The 17,554-nt window shown below is 43.8% G+C and overlaps 1 protein-coding gene across 1 annotated transcript in view; it reads right to left on the reverse strand.

Annotated features, from left to right (window-relative positions):
* The window catches only part of MRPL18 (mitochondrial ribosomal protein L18), a 41,277-nt gene that overhangs the window by 9,805 nt on the left and 13,918 nt on the right, over positions 1–17,554 (reverse strand). Inside the window, exons 2-3 of the mRNA XM_069765788.1 lie at positions 17,077–17,263; positions 9,278–9,509 (exon numbers count right to left, since the gene is read on the reverse strand). Coding sequence (XP_069621889.1) covers positions 9,278–9,509; positions 17,077–17,263 — 419 coding nt within the window. The remainder of the gene's footprint in view (positions 1–9,277; positions 9,510–17,076; positions 17,264–17,554) is intronic.

Here is a 17,554-nt window from a genome sequence, read left to right on the forward strand (position 1 = left end):
GGTGAAATGGGAGTTAACCCTTTCACCGGATCTGCAGGGACGCGATCTTTCCATGACGCCACATAGGCGTCATGGGTCGGATTGGCACCGACTTTCATGACGCCTACGTGGCGTCATGGGTCGGGAAGGGGTTAATGTACACTCTGCACTCCATTTTGACTGACAAAAAAAGAGAAATATAGACATTTTTGCACATTTATTAAAAAAGAAAAACTGAGTGTTATGCCACATGCACAGCTTGTTATTGTTGTTAAAAAAATTGTTTTGTTTTTTGTTTCTTTTTGGAAAAATATATAAAAATCTAATGTAAAAAAAAATAAAATGGTCATAAGTTTTCTGACCCTTTGCTCACACCCTTATATTTAAGTCACATGCTGTCCATTTCCTCGTGATCTTCCTTGAGATGGTTCTACTCCTTCATTGAAGTCCAGCTGTGTTAATTAAACTGATAGGACTTGATTGGGAAAGGCACACACCTGTCTATAAAAACCTCACAGCTCACAGTGCATGTCAGACCAAATGGCAATCATGAGGTCAAAGGATCTGGCCAAGGAGCTCAGAGACAGAATTTTGTTAAGGCACAGATCTGGCCAGGGTTACAACAGAACTTCTGCAGTACTCAAGGTTCCTAAGAGCACAGTGGCCTCCATAATCCTTAAATAAAAGAAGTTTGGGACCACCAAAAGTCTGCCTAGACCTGGCCATCCAGCCAAACTGAGCAAACGTGGGAGAAGAGCCTTGGTGAGAGAAGCAAAGAAGAACCCCAAGATCACTGTGGCTGAGCTGCAGAGATGCAGTAGAGAGATGGGAGAAAGTTTCACAAAGTCGACTATCACTGCAGCCCTCCACCTGTCGGGTTTTTATGGCAGAGTGGCCCGACAGAAGCCTCTCCTCAGTGCAAGATATGAAAGCCCCCATAGAGTTTGCTAAAAAAAAAAACACATGAAGGACGCCCAGGCTATGAAAAATAAGATTCTCTGGTCTGTTGAGACGAAGATAGACCTTTTTGGTGATAATTCTTAGCAGTATGTCTGCAGAAAACCAGGCACTGCTCATCACCTGCCCAATACAATCCCAACAGAGAAACATGGTGGTGGCAGCATCATGCTATGGGGGTGTTTTTCAACTGCAGGGATAGGATGACTTGTTGCCATTGAAGGAAACATGAATGAGGCTAAATACAGAGATATACAGGATGAAAACCTCTTCCAGAGTGCTCTGGACCACAGACTTGGCCAAAGGTTCACTTTCCAACAAAACAATGACCCTAAGCACACAAATAAAATAACAAAGGAGTGGCTTCAGAACAAGTTTGTGACCATTCTTGAGCTCTGACCTAAACCCAATTGAGCATCTCTGGAGAGACCTGAAAATGGATGTCCACCAACATTCACCATCCAACCTGACGGAACTGGAGAGGATCTGCAAGGAAGAATGGCAGAGGATCCCCAAATCCAGGTGTGAAAAACTTGTTGGATCATTCCCAAGAAGACTCATGGCTGTACTAGCTCAAAAGGTGCTTCTACTCAATACTGAGCAAAGGGTCTGAATATTTATGACCATGTGATATTTCAGCTTTTCTTTTTTAATAAATTTGCAAAAATTTCTACACTTCTGCCTTTTTTCAGTCAAGATGGGGTGCAGAGTGTACATTAATGAGAAAAAAAATTAACTTTTTTGAATTTACCAAATGGCTGCAATGAAACAAAGAGTGAAAAATTTAAAGGGGTCTGAATACTTTCCGTACCCACTGTACGTCTAAGATTTCAGAAATCTCTCACACACAGCTTGTTTTTTTTCCTCATCAGTATTTTGAGCTTTGCGGTGTTTTTTGGACATAGAGCATGTCACTTCTTTCAGTGTTTTTCACCCATTGAATGGAAAAAAAATGCTTGAGATTAAAAAAAAAAAAAAAAAAAAAAAAAAAAAGCACCAAGACCGCACCAAAAGTGCTGCAAAAAAACTCAGCAAAACCTGCGTGATAGCAATAGGAAAAGATAGGGATATCCAAAAAAGACGGCTGGATATCCCCATGTATGAATGACATTCAGTCTGAAACATGTAGGAAAAGCCCTCACATTTATTTTTTGTGTAGTACTGGGAATGTTCTGTCTTTATTCATTTCAATTAAAAAAGTTTAACTTTTTTTTTTTTTTTATGAAAAAAGGCCAATCTAAACAGCAGGACCCATAAATGTAATAGAAAAGAAGTGTAAAGAAAACTGATGGAGTAATGCAAAACGCGTAGTGTGTTGATGTTTTCATGGCACGTATTGAAGAGATCTGTAGATTTTAAATGGACATAATAAAGAAAAGTTTTATCATTGGATAACTGTTGCTAGATCTTTTTTTTGCACAAAAAAAAGTTAGGACCATTCTCTGCATAGAGCAATTATTAGACAACTCTCTAAACAGTATAATATTTTTCCATTATAGTTTTATGTCGCTATTGCAAAATGAATTGATACATGTATTCCATCTCAAATTGTGGATGCTTTTTAGTGAAAGCTGAGAGCTGCTATTCATATCCAGCCCTCAATTACCTAATCAGAAGATAGGAACAAACACAGACCACGCCAGAGCCAAATGCACAGATGAGCTCTGAAAATGACCACACTATTTAGATATCCTTCATCACAAGCTAAGCCTGAGCGACTGATGAATACATTTATGAACTGCTCCTCTACTTCCAAGATAAATAAGGATGCTTTTAAGCTCAAAAAGAGCAAATAAAAGGGACAGAGAAATCAAGGAGAACCTGATAAAACAACGTGGGCACTCCTGTGTATATATTGACATGGTAATGTCCTTTACTTGTTTGTGCATCCAAAATAAATGTGAATCCAGACAGCCACGGGGTTTGCATGCAAATAACCAGGAGATTACATAGATTAATCAACCACACTAAATACACAAGGAACACGGCTGCTTGACCTGTGCAACTAATTCAGGCGATTTTAGGTTATTCCTGAAGACATAAACGTAGTCAACACTTTCAAGAGGTTTCCATCTCCACATTAATTAGAAAGCTTATTAGCACAAATCAGCATTGGCCAGGACACGCTGTAAAATACACTTGTCTGTAGGCACATATTAAATAAAGAGGTTGACGAGCAGGTCTATTGGCAAAATGTACTTAGTCCGGTTTCTATTTGATATATCTATTAACAACTGTTCAACACGCAGCGCAATAATGAGGCGCCTCGTAAAAATGTTATCAGAAAACTGTTGTAAAACTCTTTGAAAATTCTCTATTGTTTGTGCAGTAGGAAGTGGTGCACAAATGTTGCGACTTTGGCATTCTAGCGCCAGTTCAAGCAGATCTGCTACAATGGGTTGAGCAGGGGAAGGCCTGAAGCGGTACGGAGTGTGGCTATGTCAGCCTGTCAAATTCCACAAAAATGTTGGCTTTTCATTATCCAGAAAGGCTGCTCCAGTCCTTGACTGAACTCAGTGTAAGGCCGGGGTCACACTTGCGAGTGTGATGCGAGAAACTCGCACGAGTCTCTCGCATCGATACCCAGCACTGCCGCTGGCACTCGGGACCGGAGTGTACGGCTGTATAGAAATACATGCAGCCGCACGCTCCGGTCCCGAGTACCGGTGGCAGTGCTGGGTATTGATGCGAGAGACTCGTGCGAGTTTCTCGTATCACACTCACAAGCGTGACCCCAGCGTAATAGGAATAATACCATTAAAATCCCCATTGCCACTATATTTGGTTCTCACAATGCCAATGACGCAATGCAAGGACTTGTTTCCACCAGTTCTCAAAATTGAAGGTCCAACTTAAAGGAGTTCTACTATCATATCTGACACAGCCTCTCCCACTGCACTTTCATATGGTGGATTCCACCTTTCCCACACACCCTGCCCCAGCAGCAAGCATGGTGGAGGAGTTGGTTTTCTCCTGTCAGATAACTGCTCCTTCACCCCAATCCAACTACCACCCTCTATTACCCTCCCTTCCTTTGAGTTGCATTCTGTGCGCATCTACTCCCCCTCCAACTGGCTGTCATTTACAGCCCCCCAAGGCCAGCCACCACCTTCTTTGACCACTTCACCACCTGGCTACTTCATTTCCTCTCCGCTGACATCCCCACTATCATCTTGGGTGACTTCAACTTCAACATCCCCATTGACACTTCCCTCTAAGCTGCCACTAAGCTTCTATCTCTCAATTCCTCCTTCAGCCTTACTCAATGGTCTTCTACAGCCACTCACAAAGATGGCCACACACTGGACCTCATCTTCACCCGCTTCTCCCTGTCTAATCTCTCTAACTCACCTCTTCCTCTTTGTGACCACAACCTACTCACATTCTCTTTTCTCTCTCCACTCCTTGTCTACAACCCCAAACCCAGAAACTTGCACACCCTCGCAGAAATCTTAAACACCTCGATCTACACTCACTCTCTGAATCCCTTCTCCCTCTTACAGAAATAAGTTCCCTACACAATGCGGATGCCGCTGTCGCTCTATATAACACCACTATAGCTGTAGCTTAGGAATCTGTTGCATCTCTCAGACATACCAAAGCTTGCAAAATCAACAGACAGCCCTGGCACACCAGCCTGACCAAAGAACTGAGGCGAGCTTCCAAGGCTGCTGAGCGGAGATGGAAAAGATTCCACTCCAACGAGCACTTCATCGCATTCAAACAGTCCCTCACTACTTTCAAGGCCACACTCACCACAGATAAACAAACCTACTTCTCATCTCTCATATCCTCCCTGTCTCACAACCCTAAACAGTTATTAACACTTTCAATTCTCTCCTTCGTCCCCCAGCACCTCCCCCCTCCCCCCACTCATCTCAGCTGAAGACTTTGACTCATTTTTCAAAAAGATTGATAACATCGGAGACAGTTTTGGTCGGCAACCCCCAGAGCCCTTCACCTCCAAAACCAACTTCTCCACCAATACGGAAGATCGACTGTCCACTCTACTCAAGATCGCATTTCACCACCTGTGCACTTGACCCGATCCCATCCCACTTCATTCCAAACCTCACCACAGTCTTCATCCCAACCCTAACCTATCTCTTCAACCTATCACTAACAAATGAGGTTTTCCACTCAAGCTTTAAACATGCCTCAATCACACCTATCCTCAAAAAGCCCTCTCTTGACCCATCCTCTGTATCTAGCTATCGCCCTATATCACTTCTCCCCTATGCCTCAAAACTACTGGAATAACACGTCCATCTTGAACTGTCATCCCATCTCTCTTTATGCTCCCTCTTTGACAGCTTACAATCTGGCTTCCCGTCACACCATTCCACTGAAACTGCCCTAACTAAGGTCACTAATGACCTACTAACCGCCAAGAGTAAGCGACACTACTCTGTCCTCCTCCTCCTTTACCTGTCCTCTGCCTTTGACACAGTGGACCATTCCCTATTACTACAGACCCTCTCATCCCTTGGCATCACAGACTTGGCCTATCCTGGATCTCATCATACCTAACAGACCGGACATTCAGCGTCTCCCAGTCACACACCACTTCCTCATCTCGCCCCCTATCTGTCGGAGTCCCGCAAGGTTCAGTCCTAGGGCCCCTCCTCTCCATTTACACCTTTGGCCTGGGAGAGCTCATAGAATCTCACACACAAATCTACATCTCCGGACCAGATATCACCAGCCTACTAAACAGAATCCCTCAAAGTCTGACCGCTATTTCATCCTTCTTTTCCGCTAGATTTCTGAAACTTAACATAATTCATCATCTTTCCCCCATCTCACGTGACCCCCCCAACAAACCTTTCCATTACAGTAAACAGCTGCCCACTCTCCCCAGTCCCACAAGCTCGCTGCCTCGGGGTAATCCTTGACACTGATCTCTCCTTCAAATCACATATTCAAGCCCTTTTCACTTCCTGCCACCTTCAACTCAAAATTATTTCACGGATCCATACATTCCTAAACTAAGAATCTTGACTACCGCAACCTCCTGCTCTGTGGCATCCCCTCGAACACCCTGGCACCCCTCCAATCTATTCTAAACTCTGCTGCCCAACTAATCCACCTGTCCCCCTGCTATTCCCCGGCCTCTCCCCTCTGTCAATCCCTTCACTGGCTCCCCATTGCCCAGAGACTCCAGTGCAAAACCGTAACCATGACGTACAAAGCCATCCACAACCTGTCTCTTCCATACATCTGTGACCTCGTCTCTTGGTACTTACCTACACGCAACCTGCGATCCTCACAAGATCTCCTTCTCTACTCCCCTCTTATCTCCTCTTCCCACAGTCGCATACAAGATTTCTCTCGCGTATCACCCCTACTCTGGAACTTTCTACCACAACATATCAGACTCTCGCCTACCATCAAAACCTTCAAAAAGAACCTGAAGACCTACCTCTTCCGACAAGCCTACAAAGTGCAGTAACAACCGATCGACCAAACCGCTGCACGACCAGCTCTACCCTCACCTATTGTATAGAATCATATAGAGACTGAAGCGTATTTGAACAACGTATAACAATCTTTATTAGAATAAAAACAGACAAACACATATCTAAAAGTAGTACCCACGGGTTGATGAGCCAAAAAACATAAGTGGCACCACCACTGAGCAGCTAATCTGGCAAGACTTAGTAAACCATAGTAGTGTGTTATATTGCTGTATGAGACGGGACTCCTGCAAGGGGGGTCACAGCAACCTACAAAATATACACAGCTAAAAGTCACAGTATATAGCCATAATGGCGTATCAAAGTTATCATGCACAAAAAAATAATATAGTAGGCAGCAGGAAAACACACGTCTGTACCTACAGCAACCATTATGTAACTCAATAACAGAGTCTTACCAGAGCTCAGGAGATGGTGCCACGACCCCTACGCGCGTTTCGGCGCCGTGCCTTCGTCAGGGGGAGTCACGGCGCTGAAACGCGCGTAGGGGTCGTGGCACCATCTCCTGAGCTCTGGTAAGACTCTGTTATTGAGTTACATAATGGTTGATGTAGGTACAGACGTGTGTTTTCCTGCTGCCTACTATATTATTTTTTTGTGCATGATAACTTTGATACGCCATCATGGCTATATACTGTAACTTTTAGCTGTGTATATTTTGTGGGTTGCTGTGACCCCCCTTGCAGGAGTCCCGTCTCATACAGCAATATAAAACACTACTATGGTTTACTAAGTCTTGCCAGATTAGCTGCTCAGTGGTGGTGCCACTTATGTTTTTTGGCTCATCAACCCGTGGGTACTACTTTTAGATATGTGTTTGTCTGTTTTTATCCTAATAAAGATTGTTATACGTTGTTCAAATACGCTTCAGTCTCTATATGATTCTATCCAATATTGCGTAGAACCGGTGCGTACTAATGATTGGTATGGATGTCATATGACAGTATAACTAGTTGCTATATAACCATTTTTCCAATCGTGGGATTATTGTTTGATTTCCTCACCTATTGTATCCTCACCCATCCCTTGTAGATTGTGAGCCCTTGCGGGCAGGGTCCTCACTCCTCCTGTACCAGTTGTGACTTGTATTGTATTAAGATTATTGTACTTGTTTTTATTATGAAGACACAAAAGAGAATAGTAAAACCAAAAACACTCAGTTTGAAAAAATGTTGCAGTAATCCGCAAGTGCTAGTAAAAGATGTAAAAAACAGGGTATTTGGTTGATACGTTTTTTGCAAAAAATGTATACTAAGCTGCTCTACCAATCTGAGTGTTTTTGGTTTTACTATTCTCTTTTGTGTCTTCAGGTTTCTTGGTGGTGTGTGAACATGATCATACAGACTTGTTCACTGTGCAAGTAGCCCATGTGTTCCTGTTTCCATAATTGTTCTCTTGTGTCTACAAGACTGGGGAGTTCCACCACTCCTCTTGGGCTATCTGCACAAAAGCTGTTCTACCCTGTATGCACACATGGATTTTTCCTCTCTGAACCCTGTTCACACAGGTTATATACAGATGATCAGGTTTTTAAATACATCAGATAGGGATTGCATACATTAGTTAGGACTGCTCTGATAAGGGTATACCGTGAAGATTGGTAGAGCAGCTTAGTATACATTTTTTGCAAAAAACGTATCAACCAAATACCCTGTTTTTTACATCTTTTACTAGCACTTGCGGATTACTGCAACATTTTTTCAAACTGAGTGTTTTTGGTTTTACTATTCTCTTTTGTGTCTTCAGGTTTCTTGGTGGTGTGTGAACATGATCATACAGACTTGTTTTTATTATGTATACCCCTCCTCACATGTAAAACGCCATGGAATAAATGGCGCTATAATATTATTATTATTTATTAATAATGTATCACTAGGAGAAATACAAAAACATAGGTTATCAGGCTCTTGTGCCTGTCTGAAAAAACCATAGCTGGAGAAGAAAAAAAAAAAAAAGCACAAAAACATTGGAGCTTCATTTGTATCACCGCACTCTACAGCTCCGTCAGAGGTCTCATCTGAGTCACTGAAAACGTATGGCAGAGATGCAGATGTGCTACATAAACATGTGAACAGAGTCTCATCTGTAAATGAATTAGTCAGGAACCAGCGCAATTACAATAGGTTTTCCCAAGATAATAAAAAAAAAAAAAATAGTGGGCTAGGGTAAAGATGCTAAATAAAAGAGGCATTGCTTACTTGTCGAATCGCTGTGTCCTTCAGGCAGTGCCCCTCATAAGTTGCCCACCAGTGTTTTCTTACTTGTTTCCTGTAGCAATGATGTGACCGCTGCAGCCAATCTCTGTCCTTAGTGATATAAGGTACATGATTGTTGAGGTTGGATGCAGCGGTCAAGGGTGGTATATGGCTCATTATCATTGCAGCCAACCACACAAAGACAAAGACACAGGAGGGGCTGTACTGAGAGGTCTGGGATTTAATAGGCAAGTAAGGCTTGCTTTTTTTACAAAACTTGGTAAAACCCAATTATCCCACATATAATCATGATGATCACGCTGTTATAGCAGTTCCTCATAACCAAATCCATTCACAGAAAAAAATACACCTGTACAACAGAACAAAAAGGGGGAAATGTATCAATACTGAGGTTTTATATAACAGTTTAAAAAATAGCACCAAATGGAAAACTCTAGCCATGATCAAGAAAATTCCAACTGTTCTGGTAAAGAAGCTTGTAGTAAAGTGCAGAATTCTATTTTCCTCATATTCAGGTTCTTTCCTACTTTAAGTCACATATTTAAATCAAAAGTTTGGCCATTAACACTTTGAATGAACATTACAACTCACTGCACAGCATCGTTACTCCAAACTAATAATTGATAAAAGATCAACTTTTCTTCTTACCGATTCACTACGGAACACCCATGGAATCTCTCGAAAAAACGTGAAATGTATTCCAGCCTCTAAACAGCGCTGGGACAAAATGCGACCAATATTCTCACATGCCATGGCATCTTTTGTACTGTAAAGATGTTTCTTCACGGCCCATTCTCGGGTGGAGGCGGAGACTACGACATTGCCGCTACAATGCTCCACACTTGCGGTCACGTGATGCGCAGTGCGTTCTAGACGTACCCTTGAAAAGAAAATAACTTGTGCTACTTAGATATAACTTTAACTCTTGGAATAACTTTCTCATAGTGGCCAAAATATGTTGGCTCAATTAACAAAATTTGTTTTAGCAAAAATATGGTTAACAAAACAGTTAAGGTCCTCTTAAAGACACTGTGGGATGTAGGTGCAACCAGATTATTAGGAAACTGTTTGACAAAGCAACAGGCTCCAAACCATTTGATCGTCAGCAACAATACATGGCGAAACGGTGGCAGTTTGTAACCTTGTATGGCCGAAAAGCCGCCATTCTATGCATTTGGAACATTAGTTGGAAATGAAACTTTGATACTGCAATTAGAAGAGTGAAGTTCAGGGCCATGTCTATTCTTTGACAATTGGTTAATAATAATAAATAATAATAATAATCTTTATTTTTATATAGCGCTAACATATTCCGCAGCGCTTTACAGTTTTGCACACATTATCATTGCTGTCCCCGATGGGGCTCACAATCTAGAATCCCTATCAGTATGTCTTTGGAATGTGGGAGGAAACCGGAGAACCCGGAGGAAACCCACGCAAACACGGAGAGAACATACAAACTCTTTGCAGATTCAAAAATAAGAGATATTGGGACTGATATGTCAAATACTGATATAAAATACTGACCAAATATTGAATGTGTGAATGTGATGTTTATGTAACTCTATGAGATCCTAGTTCGGAGTGTGTCGTAGACTTACATTGAGAAGTGACATCTGTTCCGCCCAACAATGAAGCGATTAAAATTAGCATTGGGGACCGCAGAAGACTGAAGCTACTAAGTACTTTACTACATAAAGGGAACATCAACGTGCGATACCGCTCTGATGGTGAAATAAAAAAAAAATACTCTTAAGTGGTACTTAGCAAACATTTTGAGCCCGATTCATAATGTTCATTTCGAAAGCGTACATACACATTACTAGATGGTGGCTGGCGGCCCAACTCATCGGGTATTCTAGAATACGTATTTATGTATGTATATAGCAGCCACATAGTATATAGCACAGGACACGTAGTATATAGGAGCCATGTAGTATATAGCAGACAAATACTACGTGGCCTGTGCTATACAGTCATGGTCAAAAGTATTGACACCCCTGCAATTCTGTCAGATAATTCTCAGTTTTTTCCTGAAAATGATTGCAAGCACAAATTATTTGGTATTATTATCTTCATTTAATTTGTCTTAAATGAAAAAACGCAAAAGAGAATGCAGCAAAAAGCAAAACATTGATCATTTCACACAAAACTCCAAAAATGGGCCAGACAAAAGTATTGGCACCCTCACCCTAATACTTGGTTGCACAACCTTTAGCCAAAATAACTGCGACCAACCGCTTCCGGTAACATCAATGAGTTTCTTACAATGCTCTGCTGGAATTTTAGACCATTCGTCTTTGGCAAACTGCTCCAGGTCCCTGATATTTGAAGGGTGCCTTCTCCAAACTGCCATTTTTAGATCTCTCCACATGTGTTCTATGGGATTCAGGTCTGGACTCATTGCTGGCCACCTTAGAAGTCTCCAGTGCTTTCTCTCAAACCATTTTCTAGTGCTTTTTGAAGTGTGTTTTAGGTCATTATCCTGCTGGAAGACCCATGACCTCTGAGGGAGACCCAGCTTTTTCACACTGGGCCCTACATTATGCTGCAAAATTTGTTGGTAGTCTTCAGACTTCATAAAGCCATGAACACGGTCAAGCAGTCCAGTGCCAGAGGCAGCAAAGCAACCCCAAAACTTCAGGGAACCTCCGCCATGTTTGGCTGTAGGGACCGTGTTCTTTTCTTTGAATGCCTCTTTTTTTCTCCTGTAAAATCTATGTTGATGCCTTTGCCCAAAAAGCTACTTTTGTCTCATCTGACCAGAGAACATTCTTCCAAAACGTTTTAGGCTTTTTCAGGTAAGTTTTGGCAAACTCCAGCCTGGTTTTTTTATGTCTCGGGGTCTTCCTGGGTCTCCTACCATACAGCCCCTTTTCATTCAGATGCCGACGGATAGTACGGGTTGACACTGTTGTACCCTCGGACTGCAGGGCAGCTTGAATTTGTTTGGATGTTAGTCGAGGTTCTTTATCCAACATCCGCAAAATCTTGCGTTGAAATCTCTTGTCAATTTTTCTTTTCTCCGTCCACATCTAGGGATGTTAGCCACAGTGCCATGGGCTTTAAACATCTTGATGACACTGCGCACGGTAGACACAGGAACATTCAGGTCTTTGGAGATGGACTTGTAGCCTTGAGATTGCTCATGCTTCCTCACAATTTGGTTTCTCAAGTCCTCAGACAGTTCTTTGGTCTTCTTTCTTTTCTCCATGCCCAATGTGGTACACACAAGGACACAGGACAGAGGTTGAGTCAACTTTATTCCATGTCAACTGGCTGCAAGTGTGATTTAGTTATTGCCCACACCTGTTACGTGCCACAGGTAAGTTACAGGTGCTGGTAATTACACAAATTGGAGAAGCATCACATGATTTTTCAAACAGTGCCAATACTTTTGTCCACCCCCTTTTTTATGTTTGGTGTGGAATTATATCCAATTTGGCTTTAGGACAATTCTTTTTGTGTTTTTTCATTTAAGACAAATTAAATGAAGATAATAATACCAAATAATTTGTGTTTGCAATCATTTTCAGATAGAAAATGAGTATTATCTGACAGAATTGTAGGGGTGTCAATACTTTTGACCATGACTGTATACTATGAGGCTACTATATACATACATATTGTAGAATACCCAATGCGTTAATACAGGCCACGCAATATATAACAGTGGCCACGCAGTATATAACACGGCCACGTACTATATAACACAGCCCACGCAGTATATAGCAGCCAAGTAGTATATAACACAGGCGACGTAGTATATAACACAGGCCAAGCAGTATATAACACTGGCCACGTAATATATAGCACAGCCCACGCAGTATATAGTAGCCACGTAGTATATAACACTGCCCACGCAGCATATAACACAGGCGACGTAGTATATAACACAGGCCACACAGTATATAACTCTGGCCACGTAATATATAGCACAGCTCACGCACTATATAGCAGCCACGAGACCGCTAAGTCTTCTGGGTAATTTCGCAATGCATCGCCGGGAACGGAAGATGACGGCCGGCGCGAGCGGCTTGGCAGACTACAGAGGGTGAGAATAGCAGGTTTTTTGTTTTTTTTATTATTTTTAACATTACATTTTTTTACTATTGATGCTGCATAGGCAGCATCACTAGTAAAAAGTTGGGGACACACAGGGTTAATAGCAGCGGTTACAGAGTGCGTTACCGCGGCATAACGCGGTCCGTTACTGCCGGCATTAACCCTGTGTGAGCTGTGACTGGAGGGGAGTATGCGGGCGCCGGGCACTGACTGCGGTGAGTAAGGAGCGGCCATTTTCTTCCGGACTGTGCCCGTCGCTGATTGGTCGTGGCTGTTTTGCCGCTACCAATCAGCGACTTGGATTTCCATGACAGATAGTGGCCGCGACCAATGAATATCCGTGACAGAAAGAAGGACAGACAGAAAGACGGAAGTGACGCTTAGACAATTATATAGTATATATTATATTTCCACACCCAACTTTCCACACAGACTTTCCTCTGCTCCTAGCATTCTCATGGTATGTTTATCCAGCCTGCTCCCCTGCTTTGTCTGTCTATGAAGTGCACATAATACATCACCCAACTTTCCACACAGACTTTCCTCTGCTCCTAGCATTCTCATGGTATGTTTATCCAGCCTGCTCCCCTGCTTTGTCTGTCTATGAAGTGCACATAATACATCACCCAACTTTCCACACAGACTTTCCTCTGCTCCTAGCATTCTCATGGTATGCTTTTCAGCTAACCCCAGCGTTATTTATGACCTTGTTTACTCAGGCCTGATTGTATGCATCTGGTCCACCCTTAATTCTCTGACCAAGATGAGCAGAGACCACTCCTCTCTGCTTCACACCTGAACGCACTTAGTTGTACATATATTGCATAGCAAAAGTCTGCAAGGACTTCAGTCTGAAGTGTGATCCCTTAGAAGTGTGGATTACAGTAGAATTAAAACCTGAATTGAACCTGAAGAGAACTGAAGGTAACTGGCCAGTCACTATAAACAATGTTTCTGTTTGTTTTCACATTCACCCCTATAATCCTTCACTTTCTGCTACCTCCCCTAACCCCTACTCCTAGTAAGGAACTGTTCATCTCCTCTTCAATCCTCCCCATCCACCTCACCTCCTCCACAGAACTGTTCCTTAACATACAATCTTCTGTATCCAAGCACAGACAGCCCCCTCATGCCCTCTCCTGCTCCCACTTGCTAACACTTTCTCTGCTCCTTCTAACTGCTGGTGATATCTCTCCAAATCCTGGTCCTCCTCACCATATTCCCACAATCATTTCTACCTCCCATCCACGCTCTATCACAAACTTCCGTAACCTCTCTAACCTTATACCCATTTGCCCAGCCCCCGCCTCCCCAGTCCCACTAACAGGAGCTCTGTGGAACGCTCGATCTGTCTGCAACAAGCTCTCCTACATCCATGATCTCTTTGTTACTACCAAACTTTCCTTCCTCGCCATCACCGAAACCTGGCTCACCCCTTCTGACACAGTCTCCCCTGCTGCACTCTCTTACGGTGGCTTCCACCTTTCCCACACACCCCGCCCCAGCAGCAAGCATGGCGGAGGAGTTGGTTTTCTCCTGTCAGATAACTGCTCCTTCACCCCAATCCCACTGCCACCCTCTGTTACCCTCCCTTCCTTTGAGGTGCACTCTATGCGCATCTACTCCCCCACCAACCTTCAACTGGCTGTCATTTACCGACCCCCAGGGCCAGCCACCACCTTCTTTGACCACTTTACCACCTGGCTACTTCATTTCCTTTCTGCGGACATCCTCACTATCATCATGGGCGACTTCAACATCCCCATTGACACTTCACTCTCAGCTGCCACTAAGCTTCTAACTTTCACTTCCTCCTTCGGCCTCACTCAATGGTCCTCTGCAGCCACTCACAAAGACGGTCACACACTGGACCTCATCTTCACCCGCCTCTGCTCTCTATCTAACCTCTCTAACTCACCTCTTCCACTCTCTGACCACAACTTTCTCACATTCTCATCTCTCTCCACTCCATGTCTACAATCCCCACCCCACAAACTTTTACACCCTCGCAGAAATCTTAAACATCTTGACCTACATTCATTCTCTGAATCCCTCCTCCCCCTCACAGGCATAAGTTCCTTACACAATGCGGATGACGCTGCTGCTCTATATAACACCACAATAGCTGTAGCTTTGGAATCTGCTGCCCCACTTACACATACCAAAGCTCGCAAAATCAACAGACAGCCCTGGCACACCAGCCTGACCAAAGAACTGAGGCGAGCTTCCAGGGCTGCTGAGCGCAGATGGAAAAGATCCCACTCCAACGAGCACTTCATCGCATTCAAACAGTCCCTCACTACTTTCAAGGCCACACTCACCACAACTAAACAAACGTACTTCTCATCTCTCATATCCTCTCTCTCTCACAACCCTAAACAGTTATTCAACACCTTCAATTCTCTCCTCCGTCCCCCAGCACCTCCTCCCTCCCCACTTATCTCCGCTGAAGACTTTGCCTCATTTTTCAAGCAGAAGATTGATAGCATTAGAGACAGTTTCGGTCAACAACCCCCAGAGCCCTTCCTCCCGATTTCCCAGCCCTCCACCTCCAAAACCAACTTCTCCACCATTACAGAAGATCGACTCTCCACTCTACTCTCAAGATCGCATCTCACCACCTGTGCACTTGACCCACTCCCATCCCACCTCATCCCAAACCTCACCACAGTCTTCATCCCAACCCTAACCCATCTCTTCAACCTATCACTAACAACTGGTGTTTTCCCCTCAAGCTTTAAACATGCCTCCATCATACCTATCCTCAAAAAGCCCTCTCTTGACCCATCCTCTGTATCTAGCTATCGCCCTATATCACTTCTCCCCTATGCCTCCAAACTACTGGAACAACACATTTACCTTGAACTGTCCTCCCATCTCTCTTCTTGCTCCCTCTTTGACCGCCTACAATCTGGCTTCCGGTCACACCATTCCACCGAAACTGCCCTAACTAAAGTCACCAATGACCTCTTAACTGCCAAGAGCAAGCGACACTACTCTATCCTCCTCGACCTGTCGGCTGCCTTTGACACAGTGGACCATTCCCTATTATTACAAACCCTCTCATCCCTTGGCATCGCAGACTTGGCCCTATCCTGGATCTCATCATACCTAACAGACAGGACATTCAGCGTCTCCCACTCACACACCACCTCCTCACCTCGCCCCTTATCTGTCGGAGTCCCACAAGGTTCAGTTCTTGGGCCCTTGCTCTTCTCCATTTACACCTTTGGCCTGGGACAGCTCATAGAATCTCATGGCTTTCAGTATCACCTCTACGCTGACGACACACAGATCTACATCTCTGGACCAGATATCACCTCCCTTCTAACCAGAATCCCTCAATGTCTGTCTGCTATTTCATCCTTCTTCTCCATTAGATTTCTAAAACTTAACATGGACAAAACAGAATTCATCATCTTTCCCCCATCTCACGCGACCCCCCCAACGAACCTATCCATTACAGTAAATGGCTGCCCACTCTCCACAGTCCCACAAGCTCGCTGCCTCGGGGTAATCCTTGATGCTGATCTCTCCTTCAAACCACATATCCAAGCCCTTTCCACTTCCTGCCGCTTTCAACTCAAAAATATTTCACGAATCCGTTCATTCCTCAACCATGAATCTGCAAAAACCCTAGTCCATGCCCTCATCATCTCTCGCCTTGACTACTGCAACCTCCTGCTCTGTGGCCTCCCCTCGAACACTCTCGCACCCCTCCAATCTATTCTAAACTCTGCTGCCCGACTAATCCACCTGTCCCCCCGCTATTCCCCGGCCTCTCCCCTCTGTCAATCCCTTCACTGGCTCCCCATTGCCCAGAGACTCCACTACAAAACCCTTACCATGACGTACAAAGCCATCCACAACCTGTGTCCTCCATACATCTGTGACCTCGTCTCCCGATACTTACCTACCCGCAACCTCCGATCCTCACAAGATCTCCTTCTCTACTCCCCTCTTATCTCCTCTTCTCACAATCGTATACAAGATTTCTCTCGCGTATCACCCCTACTCTGGAACCCTCTACCACCACACATCAGACTGTCGCCTACCATCGAAACCTTCAAAAAGAACCTGAAGACCCACCTCTTCAGACAAGCCTACAACCTGCAGTAACCACCGATCGACCAAACCGCTGCATGACCAGCTCTACCCTCACCTACTGTATTCTCACCCATCCCTTGTAGATTGTGAGCCTTCGCGGGCAGGGTCCTCATTCCTCCTGTACCAGTTATGACTTGTATTGTTTAAGATTATTGTACTTGTTTTTATTATGTATACCCCTCCTCACATGTAAAGCGCCATGGAATAAATGGCGCTATAACAATAAATAATAATAATAATAATATATTACCACATTCTCTCCTGCCATTTCTCACCTATGCCAGTACTGACGGGTTGGCCACACTGTGCCCCATCCTCGATCTTTAACGGCCAGTGCAAGTCGTTCCAGGTTTCGAGGATTCCTATTGGAGAAATCTGGGTTTACGATCTCATTCTCGTTGGTGTCCACTTCCCCCACCTCTGAGGTTTGGACTCTAGAAGATGTACTAGCTGGACGGATTGCTTATAAAAGAGAAAGAAATTTATCAGTTAGGCATAAGATAATGACAAGAATATCGTGATAAACGTACTAAAATGTGAAGAAGTAGCAAAAGATTTTACCGATCTATTCAAAGCTTAATTCTGTAAAGCGACATGAAAGTCAAAGGTATCCGAGTGGCCATCACTGTAGTTGGTGGATGGCATGAAAAGGTTTTATAATTGCTTGCACCTAATGTAATTAATCTATTTCACACAGAAGTCAGACCTGGAAGTAGCTACAATGAATAAACTGTAGATTAACCTTTGGAGGGC

This window comes from Ranitomeya imitator, chromosome 4 (assembly GCF_032444005.1).
Source record: "Ranitomeya imitator isolate aRanImi1 chromosome 4, aRanImi1.pri, whole genome shotgun sequence".
In the NCBI taxonomy this organism is placed as follows: Eukaryota; Metazoa; Chordata; class Amphibia; order Anura; family Dendrobatidae; genus Ranitomeya; species Ranitomeya imitator.